We start from the raw sequence: 13,015 nt of genomic DNA, 5'->3' as shown, positions 1-13,015 counted from the left end.
TTCTGCCAGAATGGTTACCAAGGTTACGTGGTTTACATCTCAGCTTCCTCTCACTGACTCCCGGGTCTAATTACCCAACAGAAGAATCTTGTTTTACAGTTGGTGTGTTTTACTTTAGATGGTTTTGTCTTAGACACCCCCATCCTGGAATGATTCCTGCTTATGTAATATCATCCCACTGCTATGAGGATACAACAAAAAAAAAGACTGTAAAAGGACTCAGGAATCATGACATAAATGTGCATTGGCCCTCTTCAGAAACTGTTGTATTGAGTTCTGTGGGTGTCTGCTAATGACCCATCAGCATGAGGAGGTTGCGGCTGTCAGTACTTCCGGAGACGGAGACTTCCGGAGACTTGAGACGGACTAATATTCAGCTGTAAAGAATGGGAGACAAAGAGACTTTGAGCTCAAGCTGTACCACAGAATCAATCTCAACTTCATAAAAAAACAAAACAATTGTCTTTATAGGTCTGTTGACAATATTAGACTGTTGCCATGTTTAAAGGGGACCTATTATCCAAAATTCACTTTTACGTGGTGTTGGCAGAGTGTACCACCCTATAATGAAAAAAAAATCCATCTACTCCTTTTTTTAAAATGCCCATACAGTCTCAAAGAACAAGCTGTTTTCATTTTCTGAGCAATGTGATGTCACTTTGTACAGGTTCCGCCCATGACTGCTGACGGACTCTGTCGTATTAGCATAGTTTCCACCCTGAGCGAGTTGTATACTGTTCGCCATTGTCTCGACGCCGGAGCAGCTGTAGCAACGAATGTCTTGTAAGCGATTGAGGTGTTTTGTTGTTGGATGTCAGGGTGAACATAACTGTCTTCATTAAAGGTGCAATATGTAGGATTTCTGTCCGCTAGAGGTCGCTAGAGGCCTATTCAAAACAAAGGCGTAGCTTGATGACGCCAAGTTTGAGCGCAGAATCTTTGGACATGTGGTCTTCACCTGCAAAAGAATAGGGATTGGACTCGGAAAGAAATCATGTTCATGGATGCGATTATTAACGTTACTGTAGTATGAAGCAGAGCAGGAGCGAGTGTTGTGGGAGCTGATTGAGGCCACTGGAGCGATTGCACAACACATGCTTCACGAGCAGTAGAACTTTTATTATGCCAGAGTCGCCGCTTCCGCTATTCCGGTCATGAGTATGAGGTAACGCAGCTCCGTTTATCTTGTTAGATACATTTGAGAGTGTTGAAAATTATGTCATAACGTTACTCTGTGCGTTCACTCAGCAACTGCTGAATTTAGGATATCATGTTAAATGCTGGATGGCTTGTGTTGATAAATGGCATGCAATTAATTTTAAAATGTATTGTATGATGGAGAAAATTATGTATTACTGTTACTAAAAATTAAGCTGCATCTGATTATGCTATGTTAGCTACTTGACAAAATAGTGTTTTTCTCTGAGGCATGGTAAAGCATGGTACTCGCAAAAAAATCTAGAAAATTAGATTTAAACGGTAAGACTAAACGTGTTGAGTTATATAACATTGATTCGTTTTCTGTCTATAAATATATTAAAACAGTTGTTCCCTTGTCTATTAAAACATGTAATATATTAAAACGTCTTTGGTGTTTCCATGGTTTCTGCAAAATAAAACCGGTATGACGCAACTGTTAGGTGACTCCTCACACATCAAAGAGCCTTGGTTAAAATTGCAATTTTCTCACGATTTACAAATAGTTGGAAAATAGTTTTGATATTGTAAGTACTCAAGTGAACAAAATATATAACACTGGCCTAGTGGTTTTTGGCTATTTTACTGCAAAAATCTTACATATTGCACCTTTAACTTCCAACATCTGAGGCGCTGAAGACACTGAAGTGGATTAGTTTTGTTTTTGAAGGAAATGCACCACAGATCTAATATACACATGCGATTTCTATCCCTGTTGTTTACGTTCACAGACATAACCGACTGTGTGTGTTTTTTACATAACCTTGTGTGTATTTGACAGTTTAAACACAATAAGATGTGAAAGAGAACTTAGTTTAACACTCACGGGATGCGCTGTCTGACAGCCAGCTTTCTGTACGCGTGCTACGAATGTGTTCGCTTAGAAAACCATATATCAGAAGTTTAAACTGTTTAAACACATGCAAATAATTAACTTTCCTGATGACGAAGAACTGCAATGTGAGCGTGACCGTGATAGATATGATAATCAAAACTAAACAGATGTGTTCGTTTTTGGCAGAGTATTCGAGGCAAGAGCTGTACAGGCTCTGCCCCCTTCTGGAAAGGGGGCGGGAAGCAGCAGCTCATTTGCATTTAAAGATACATGCACAAAATTGCTATTTACAACATGACATAAATGATCTGTGGGGTATTTTGAGCTGAAACTTCACTGAAACATTCCGGGGACTCCTGAGACTTATATTACATCTTGAAAAAAGGGGCATAATAGCTCCCCTTCAAAGATAGCAATGTTAGTTAAGACTAAGAAAATTATTTGGAAATTGAATTTAAGCAGGTTGATGCATTTATTTTGATCTCTCAAGATAACTCTTTACCAAAATTTAGAATAAAACTTGAAAATTTTCAAGACCCTGTTTTGCTCTTGTTTATTATTTGGTTGATATGTTTTTATCCTAGAACATACATGGAAATGTAATCACGCTGCATTTTCTAACAGCCTCCATTTGATGGCGAGGACGAGGACGAGCTGTTTCAGTCCATAATGGAGCACAATGTGTCCTACCCTAAATCCCTGTCGAAAGAGGCCGTGTCCATCTGTAAAGGGGTGAGTCCTGAAACTTCAGCGGCAGCTCCTTTATTCATCCACATTTTTGTATGCCGTTGCTCACTGAATGAGAAAAGAACAATGCAGAGGCTATGATGAAATTACATATTCATCTTGGATTAATAACTTGCGTACTTTAATATTGCTGTCAGCTCAAGTCATGGAAATATCACCTGCTATAATAGCTGAGTGGAAGATAATAATATTTCATTTTATTTGTCTTTCCACCATTCTGTTTGATTATGTTCCCCTATGAGGCCAGTAAAAATTAATATGATTCATGGTGGTGATATAAAAGTCAGTAAAGGCAGTGATGAAACTTTATGATAATGGCCCTTAACATCATGATTATGTGTATCATTAGTTAATGTAGAATAGTTTCATATATCGTTAAACTTTAAATGATATGTATTTATATTCGATCATTTGGTCACGGTGTACTTATAAAAAAGTGATAATAAAGCTCTAATGTTAGATAGTTAGGAACATTAGCCAAAATGGAAAACGTTTGTATATAATGACAAATAAATGATATAATATAAATGTTTTATACTTTAAATTTAGCCTTCCTATTTTTCTTTGATTATTGAGTCTGAGGTAGATGGTCTCAGGTTTAATAATTTCTGTCTTCTCGTCCACACACACACAAACACACACAGCTGATGACGAAGCATCCATCTAAGCGCCTTGGTTGCGGTCCAGAGGGTGAGAGGGATATAAAGGAGCAAGCTTTCTTCCGCAGGATTGACTGGGAACGGCTGGCCAACAGAGAGATCCAGCCTCCTTTCAAACCCAAAGTGGTGAGTGTGAAGATGATGTGTGTGCATGTCTGTCACCTTTGCCAACACTTTTGGTGTTGGATGACAACTCACTTTGTCAGGTCACAGTTGACTCCACTGGATATGGTTCGGTTACTTGCACAACTCCTGTTCTTTGATAATAGTATGATGTGTCATAGTCTTAGCCTTACATGATCCTCTCCATAAGATGGCTACAGCTGGTGAATCCACCAATGGCTAGCTGCTGTGTTACTTCCTAGTGCCCTCTGGTTATATCAGTCAGTAGTGCATTTCCCAAAAGCATCGTCAACCAATTATGCTCGCAGTTTTTGTTGTTAGCAACATAGTTCAATGATTTGGAGTTTCCTGAAACCATAGTTCCATCGAACATTCTTAAACAGCATCGCAAATTTGTGCCTGACAGTCACTCCGATTCTAAATAATCCAACATCTAAGAGTATATGATCATATGATGCAAGTTTTTGACAGTTAGTCTAACAGTACACTGAACTGAGAACATGCTGTCAACTGTCTGCCAAGGGTTTCATAAAGATGGAAAAATTTAAGTTTCTAATGTCTTTTGCTGAAAAGCATAACGTATAACAGATAAAACATTTTGGAAATATTATAACAGTGATGCGATGGAAGTAGTTCTCAACAGCAGTACGGATATCAGTTCTCTCTCCAGTCAAGAGTCGGTTAATGGGTTAGTTCACCCAAAAATTCAAATTCAATCATTTATTACTCACCCTCATGTCGTTCCACACCTGTAAGACTTTTGTTCATCTTCAGAACACAAATTAAGATATATTTTGATGAAATCCAATGGCTCAGTGAGGCCTTTATTGAGAGCAGTCACCATCTCCTCTCAAGATCCATAAAGATACTAAAGACATATTTAAAACAGTTCATGTACAGTGGTTCAACCTTAATATTATGAAGTGACGGCAATACTTTTTGTGCACCAAAAATAACAAAATAACGACTTTTCAGCAATATCTAGTGATGGGCCGAATTCAAAACACTGCTTCATGAAGCTTCAAAGCTTTACAAATCTTTTGTTTCAAATCAGTGGTTTGGAGCGTCAAAGTCACAAGATTTCAGCAGTTTGATACGCAATCCGAACTGCTGATTCGAAACAAAAGCAGTGTTTTGAAATTGGCCATCACTAGATATTATTGAAAAGTCGTGATTTCGTTTTTTTGCCGCACAAAAAGTATTCTCTTCGTTTTATAAAATTAAGGTTGAACCACTGTAGTCACATGAACTGTTTTAAATATGTCTTTAGTAACTTTCTGGATCTTGAGAGGAGACGGTGGCTTTGCTCTCAATAGAGGCCTCACGTATTTCATCAAAAATATCTTAATTTGTGTTCCAAAGATGAACAAAGGTCTTACGGTTGTGGAGTGAGTGAGTAATAAATGACATTATTTTCATATTTGGGTGAACTGACCCTTAATGGTCACAACAGTTCTTGAGTCGCCAGTACACTGATAGCAGTTCTTTCTCCAGTCACTGGTATTCTTTAACCAGTTCATTGAAACAAACCATCAGAAAGAACCAGCTCACAGAAAATAATTGGATTTCCCAGCACTTTTTGACAGGGTTTCATTTTCAGGGTTTCATTACTTACTGAAGATAGTGCTAGTTGGCTAGATAGCTATCAACCTGTTAGTGAGCAATAGTACACATTAGCATGTTAAATGCTAACTATGGTCCTTAAAGGATTAGTTCACTTTCAAATTAAAATTAAAATTAAAATGTCATCCAAGATGTCCATGTCCTTCTTTCTTCAGTCGAAAAGAAATTAAGGTTTTTGATGTAAAGATTCCAGGATTATTCTCCTTATAATGAACTCCAAACGGTTGAAGGTCAAAATTACAGTTTCAGTGCAGCTTCAAAGGGCTTTAAATGATACCAGACAAGGAATAAGTGTCTTATCTAGAGAAATCGTCACTCATTTTCTAAAAAAAAAATTAAAAATTATATACGTTTTAACCATTAACGCTCGTCTGGAACTAGCTCTCTTCTTCTTCTTCTTCTTCTCTTTCAGAATTCCGGCAGTGTAGACACTGCTAAGTGTATTACTGCCCTCCACAGGTCAAAGTTTGAACTAATTGTTATATACTTGCACTAGCAAATTGAATATGACAATTTAGTTCAAACTTTGACCTGTGGAGGGCAGTAATACACTTGGCAGCATCTACACTGCTGGAATTCAAATAGAGAAAAAGATGAGCATTTATGGTTAAAACGTCTAAAATTTTTATTTATTTATTTTTAGAAAATGAGTGATGGTAGACCCTTATTTCTCATCTGGGATCACATAGAACGCTTTGAAGCTGCACTGAAACTAATTTTGACCTTCAACCGTTTGGAGGCCATTGAAGTCCACTATATGGAGAAAAATCCTGGAATGTTTTCATCAAAAACCTTAATTTTTTTTGACTGAAGAAAGAAGGACATGGTAATCTTGGATGACATGGGGGTGAGTAATTCAGTAATTCAGCAAAATTCTTCTTTTTTTGTTGGTGGCTCGGATTCTTAAATCATTCTGTAAATGTACCCATTCTCAGGTCTGGTGATCATCAGATCATTGAGATGAATGAAACATTTTCTTTCTTTGCCAATGTTCAGCATCCTGTTAGGCACTGAACAAGTGAGAGGGAGGCTTTGATGAACTGCCTAATGAAGTAATGGGGGGGGGTTGAGAGCTCACACTGTTACAGTTCAATGTACTGTTTATAGCCTTGACCAGCCAATGAGGACATTGACACAAGATCAGTCTGTCCTCAAAGTAAATATGAAATGTGTCCCGTTTTAGTTTACAGTGCAGTGAGACTTGATCTTATCTATCAGTATTTATTAAATGGTGCAAAATTGGCTCTATATGAAATGTGAATGGAGATTTCCGTGATGTCAGCTGAAAAGGGAAAGTCATTTCAGAGCAGGTGGATTATTTTTTTTTTTTATAATGTGCACTGATGACACATGCATAATAAGATCAGGAATGTGTATTATAAAAGTATACAGGGTCTTTTTTACTTTGTTCATTTTAGGTGTGGTAAGAGAAATCAGGAGATGATGAGCTCTTCCTAAAGTCTTGTTCATACTTTCGCTTGGCTTTGCCTGACTACGCGCACGCTTCCCCAGACAGATGAGGCATTAATACTTGACACGCTCGCCGTTGTAGTATTCTTTGAATAACCGGTAGGCGACTCGGAGTAAATGTCCTCTAAACCATCAGGAAGCAGTGGTGAGAAGTAGTAAGGTTCTCAGAACTTGTACCTTGGCAGAACTCTGTCGTCAGAAGGGACTGTTAACAGTAGTGCTGCAAACTCCAAAGTAATAAAACAGTTTTGTTGTCTTGTGTGTCTATTTTTTGTGCTTTAAAATTGTGCTTTTTTACTGGTATAAATGTCATTTTATTAAAAGTATAGTTCCGGACCTTATTTCGGATTGGTTGAGCCGCGTTCAAAGCCGTTGTAAAATTCCCGAAAACATACAGCTGACCACATTACATAAGTATCACTGTGCCACTGAATGTATAAGTTGCTGTGTATGTTTTAACAACAACTCTTAGCAATGTAAACATATGTTTGTTCTCTATTGATTTTGTTCATTGAAGCTTACTGCATTATGTTGAAGAGTGTTGTTTGAGAGATATCAAATGAATTACCTGCATTCAAATTTAGCATTTTCCTTCAGGTCAGTCTTATGTTCATCATAATAATAAAATCAGTTTGAATGTCCGCTGCGATCTTGTCCTTTTAACAGTCAAGGGGTTTTCCCATGACTGACAGCGCTAGTCAAAGCATTTGTCATTTGCGTCTTGTTCATAACACGTTTCAATATAAAAGTCTTTGCGACTGAGTGACTCGCTCATAAAGACAATCTTTGCTGCCATCTAATGGTGTCATAATGTAACTTCTGTTGCTGTTCATGGTCAGGGACTATTTTTTTCCAGTGGAAGGAAACTTTTTAATGATTTCACTTCATGAAAGTTGCATTGATACATATTTTTTAGCTTTAATATTTGTATTGTGTGGTAACCGTTTTATAAAAGCAATAAGCCCCGTGAAGCCATGGTTTACAGTGAATTTATAACAGCTAACAATGGCCCTCAGCTGTTATAAATTAACTGTAAACCACTGCTTCTTGGGGCTTACTCCTATAATAACAACATTTGTAATGAAACAAAACTAGTTTTTCTATTTACTCTTGGTAAATAAAAGGTACCAAAATGCTCATAAAACAATCCCTGATCGTATTATAGTCCTATTTAAGCGGATCATTTCTGTCTGGGATGCTAACGTTTCGCTAACATGATTCTCATGCTTCAGAAGTTACCCAAAAGAAGCTCACTTGTTCAGCCCAGAGAGTTCACGAAGAACAAAAAGCTGCGCAAACCTTTTCATGCATCTGAAAAAGGAGATCCCAGTGTAATGGAAGAAGCCAGGATTTATCATATTAAAAAATGAAGTATCTCCTGTTCAGGGCAATAAGTTTTGGTGACTCGAAGAATGTTTTCACACCTGGCTCGTTTTCTGTCTTAGTTTGGTTAATTTAGGCATCTATGAACACGACAATCGAACGTATCCACACCAAAACAATCGGTCCGAGATCGCCTGAAAACTCTGGAGAGGTTGGGTTGTGGTGATTCTGGTGCACTCTGACCATTAATAGGACGCATTTTGGTACATTTTGAAATGTTTCCTAGTGAAAGCAAATCAAACCAAGAAAAAAATGCAACACTGTAACAATTTAAGTCCCTGTTTCAGATTAAACCAAACAATCTACATATCAGAAAATGGCCTTAGTCCACCTTAGTCAGCTTGGCTTAATAGAGGAGTTCACATGATAAAGGCCTGGACTATTTTAAGAGTCTTTTCATGTTTTTGCATCAAAACAACCCACCCTGTGCATTGATCTTTACTCACTGTATGGGTGTTGAAGTTTTTTTATAGGTATAACCTGATTAATCTCAACCTGTGGCCACCCATGTGTGTTTGCAGACCCTGGGGTTAAAAGAGCCCCCTCAAAGGACTGCATTGGTACGCCACAGGCACTAGTGCTGGACTGCAGCCATTTCAATCTTTAACACAGCCCTGAATATTCCCCTTCAATCACTTTTATAATATCCTCAATTTACTGGACATATGAGCGTACATGATGTCTGTGAAGTCCTACGTGAATGAGTTTTCTCTCAGAACACTGCAGCTTTTCAACAGAATCTAAAAATAAGCCACATCATTCTTCTCCCCTTCCTTTCACAGTGCGGCAAAGCAGCAGAGAACTTCGACAAATTCTTCACCCGCACACAGCCCATGCTGACCCCTCCAGACCAACTGGTCATCGCCAACATCGACCAGAGCGAATTTGCTGGATTCTCTTTCATAAACCCAGAATTCATTCACCCATCGTCGCTTCACAGCGTGGTATGAGACGGCCCGATGAAGAAGAGGCTCAAACTAACAACCACATCCATGTTATTTATGAACTCACCAAATCTTTGTAGACAGTTGAATACCCTTTATCTGAACATATCTGAACTGAGGGGGGGCTGGAGAAGCGGTTTTGATGGCTGAATGGGGATGTATCATAAAAGCATGTGTCCACATTCAGACTTTGAGGGCAATATCTAATGGAGATGATGTACGATCTGTTCCAAAGCCTGGTGAGCATTTATAGGCACCAGACACTCTTAAAAATAATTGTCCTTTATTGGCATTGATGGTTCTATGAAGAATCTTTAATATCTATGGGACCATTTCCATTACATAAAAGGCTCTTTAGATTTTTAAAAGAAAAAAGTTCTTATAAGAACCCAAAAATCTTAAAAAAAGATCTATGGAACTTTTATTTTTAAGAGTGCAGACTTGTTCCCAACAAATTGTTATTTTATGAGGTTCCATCTCAGTTAGGATGCTGCTTGTGTAGGCAGTAGACAGAAAGGCAGCTCTCTAGGCTTTTAAACAGAACGATAATGTTTGTTCTCATACTGTAGTGATGACAGTTTATCTAATGCTTGTATGCAGCTAGAAGTCATGTGCAGGCCTGGTATATTTTACAAAACCTACAGATATTTTTGATGGTGGAGATGGTGAACGATCCCCTTTTCCAGTCCTCAGATTATTGTGTGTGAAGCATGCTGACATGAAGCAGGTTTTTGTGTCCTATTCCTTAATGTCCTCTACTGCCATTTCTAATGTTCTTGAATTATATATTTGTAAATCTAAATCTTGTTATAGGAGTGCCAAAATATAACTGCATCAAAAGGTTTTTATATCCAGCTCTATATATGCATATTGATTTCCTACTAGATGGTGGTGTCCCTTATCTTGGGCTGAAACTTGAACCCTTATCTCTCCTCGAGTTTTAGCATGACAACTTCCAATCCCGTCACTGCCTGCTCGTCTGGTTATTGCATAGTCAACATATACAGAACTTTTTCTCTCGCTCTAAATGAGCGATTCCTCATTGGTAATACGCAGGACTCTGCAGATTCACAGAGAATTGGAACATCTGTCCTGCACGTCCCTCACCACTTGCATGTTCATTTTTATTAAATGCTTCATTTAGCACATTTAACGATGTTTACTGTAAGCCCATACCGCAGTTTTTCCCTCACAGTCACAGCAAACAAGTCTGCAGATTCTTCCTGGGCCTGATAATGGATAACCAATGCAACATATCGAGTCGTGTGTAATGTTAGAAATGTAAATGGTATTTGGTTTAAATCTTGCATATTATGCTAAAGAAACCTACCACTGCTACAACATAAAGAACATGTAACAAGTCCAAATAAGTTTTTAGAACCATTAAGATTTGTTTTGCATTGTGACATTTTCAGCACTCACTGTTAAAGGGGCTATATGTAAGAATTTTCATGTACTAATCACTTTTTTACTGTCAGTGTGTAAACAGCTTGTAATGAAACTTAAAAACGAGACCGACTTCCCCGACTTCTTAGGTTGTCTATGAAAGCCTGCAGACTGATTTTTATGTGAAGTACTCGGGAAAATCTAAAGGATGTGACGTTTACACTCTCAAGAGCCTCACTTCCTTTCACTGACGCATGAAATGAACGCTTATACAATGTTCAGGATAAAGCCAAAAGAGCAATCCTGTACCGTAATGTCAATGTGTCATGCAAAGAAAAGGGATTAATTCAAACTATAGCCAGATCTATATAGTCTTATAGTCTCAGATATACTTTAATCAAACTATCATTAGAGTCATTTTAATGACCTCATCTGTCGACATGATGTCGGTGAACTGCAGAGCTGGTGCAAACATATCCACATCGCTATGATCAGATGCTTTCTGAACTGCTGCTTTCTCATGCTGACATTTTTGTTGTGTGTTTATTTTGTTATTGAGAGGAAAGCGTGCAGCACATATTTACATATTCATCTAAACGTCGCTCTCAGCAGCGTGGATGGCGTCTGGATTTTTCTCAACAGTATATCACTGCAAAGGTATTTCTAACTTCTTTTTACTTCTTAGCAAAGAACAAAAAGAACTTCGCCATGAGTATATCGGGGCCTTGAATCAAGGTCAGTCTCTTGTACGTTACATGTGCACAAGTGTAAGTTGCTGAATGTAGTTCACTTAACGGCCACCGGTGTCACTAATAACAAGAGTTTCTGAATTCTACATGTAGCCCCTTTAAGCTTATTTCCCCTAAATGCAAATTCTCCTTACTGTAATGTGGCAAAATGCAAAATAAAGCTTTTTACTGTAAAGTTTACTGTACATTGTTAGGTTCAAATCATGGTAATTTTCGTTGTTTGTGCTGCTTTTCACTGTAATACTTCATGACAGTAATGAGAATCTGATGAAAATCATCACTGAGAATAACTACAGAAAAAGGTTTAAAATGAATGTTAATGTTGATTTGAGGAGAAAATGTGCATAACTGTCCTAACATTTATGCCACGATGCAAAAATTCCTAATGGTCTTTAAATACAGTATTTCTTTCCATTTAAATCATTATAATCTGTGACCCCATAATGCCCAACACGATTTTGTGACATGTTTGAGGGGGATGGGAGGTCAGTTATGTATAACCTCTAATATAACCCTTTTTCTGGTAGTGTTTATGTCCTTTGGTGATGAATACTCGTTGTGTTAAACTACATGTTCTGAAGTTGTTATCAAAGAGAGCTTTCCAGTATACTGTATATCCAATATTTTCTATCTTTTTAGGTCTTAGTTTATGATCATCATGCATTTTTGCTCTGTGAGTACTTTTACGTAGAGCGCTATGTTTACTGTTACACTAAAGATACACTATATACCAAGATTTTTGTAAATACAGAGAAGGCATACATTATCCTGCAGATTTTATACTAAGAACTGAATGTGCTTTTACTAACTTAGATGGTTTCTATGTTTAGATGATCCAAAAAGACTAGTTTGGCTAATACTGAGATATATGTAACCTTTGTTATATGTAATTCTGCAATGTTTTCTATGCTGATAGTATAAGTGAAGGAGCTGTATGTAGACTGACTGGGCTATGTGGATGTACTCAGTGCTCCTACATACAGTGTGTGTGTTTGTACTGCAGCTGCTGTGTGCATGTGGGGTGTCGGCAAATCAGCGCATGCAAAACGTGTTGCATGATTCCAGGAATCCGGAGTCCTTTAGCATGGAATGATTGTCACACAGAGTACGATTCCTGTCCCACCTTAACTATCTTCCATTGTGTTGTTGCTTTCATTCCTGTTTAGTTTCAGTCAGCGTATGAAGAACTAGACATCCAACGACTGCTGAGCAAATTCTGTCTGACTTACCTATACGACAACAGGGAAAATATGGAAATTCATTTTTAGCACACTCCAGACATCATTTTATGGATTCTCCTTGTAATCAGTACCTCAGAAATGCTGTATTTACACATTAGATGGCTCGGTTTGGGCTCTAGTCTTGTGCCAAGCCCTCGGTGTAACACTGTTGAATTTCTCCACTGATTCCTCTCTGATATTTTTGAATTTTATTAGACCTTATGTTTGATGTGCAAGCAGAAATCTGGAAGTAGAAAAAAAAAACAGGATTAAGTTGATATTCCATGTGTTTATTTCTTCATCCCATGAAGTAAATGGATTAATGTCGGTAAGAGTGCAAATAGAGCCGGTCCTCTTATGAAGCGATGCAGAAAGTATTAAAGTGGTTGTCTTGCAGGATGCAGGTTAACACAAGTGTCTCACATTGAGAGTATTTGAGAATGTAAAGTTCATGTGTTTTGGTTGTGGTTTCTGCATGTGAGGTGGCATTAAAGCATTCACTTGACATATTAAGTATCTTATATGAACATTCCACCCAGCCGTTTCTTAATATAGATTCTATCAGGAATTATAAATATTATTATTATTATTAAATTATGAATTCCAGGACAGTGTTTTAGTTTGAAAAAGTCCTTTCACTTTCTTTGTTTTTCTTTGTCCCTCTGTTCTTTGTGAAGGA

At 37.7% G+C, this 13,015-nt stretch overlaps 1 protein-coding gene across 1 annotated transcript in view; it reads left to right on the top strand.

Annotated features, from left to right (window-relative positions):
* prkcab (protein kinase C, alpha, b) overlaps nucleotides 1-11,220 on the top strand; it is a 219,354-nt gene extending 208,134 nt beyond the window's left edge. Inside the window, exons 15-17 of the mRNA XM_067382826.1 lie at nucleotides 2,657-2,764; nucleotides 3,424-3,564; nucleotides 8,820-11,220. Of these exons, the coding sequence (XP_067238927.1) occupies nucleotides 2,657-2,764; nucleotides 3,424-3,564; nucleotides 8,820-8,987 (417 nt within the window). The 3' untranslated portion in view covers nucleotides 8,988-11,220. The remainder of the gene's footprint in view (nucleotides 1-2,656; nucleotides 2,765-3,423; nucleotides 3,565-8,819) is intronic.
* The last annotated feature ends 1,795 nt before the right edge of the window (nucleotides 11,221-13,015 follow it).

The sequence above is a fragment of the Chanodichthys erythropterus genome, chromosome 3 (genome assembly GCF_024489055.1).
Source record: "Chanodichthys erythropterus isolate Z2021 chromosome 3, ASM2448905v1, whole genome shotgun sequence".
Classification (NCBI taxonomy): Eukaryota; Metazoa; Chordata; class Actinopteri; order Cypriniformes; family Xenocyprididae; genus Chanodichthys; species Chanodichthys erythropterus.
This window is presented reverse-complemented; position numbering and strand designations above follow the sequence as displayed.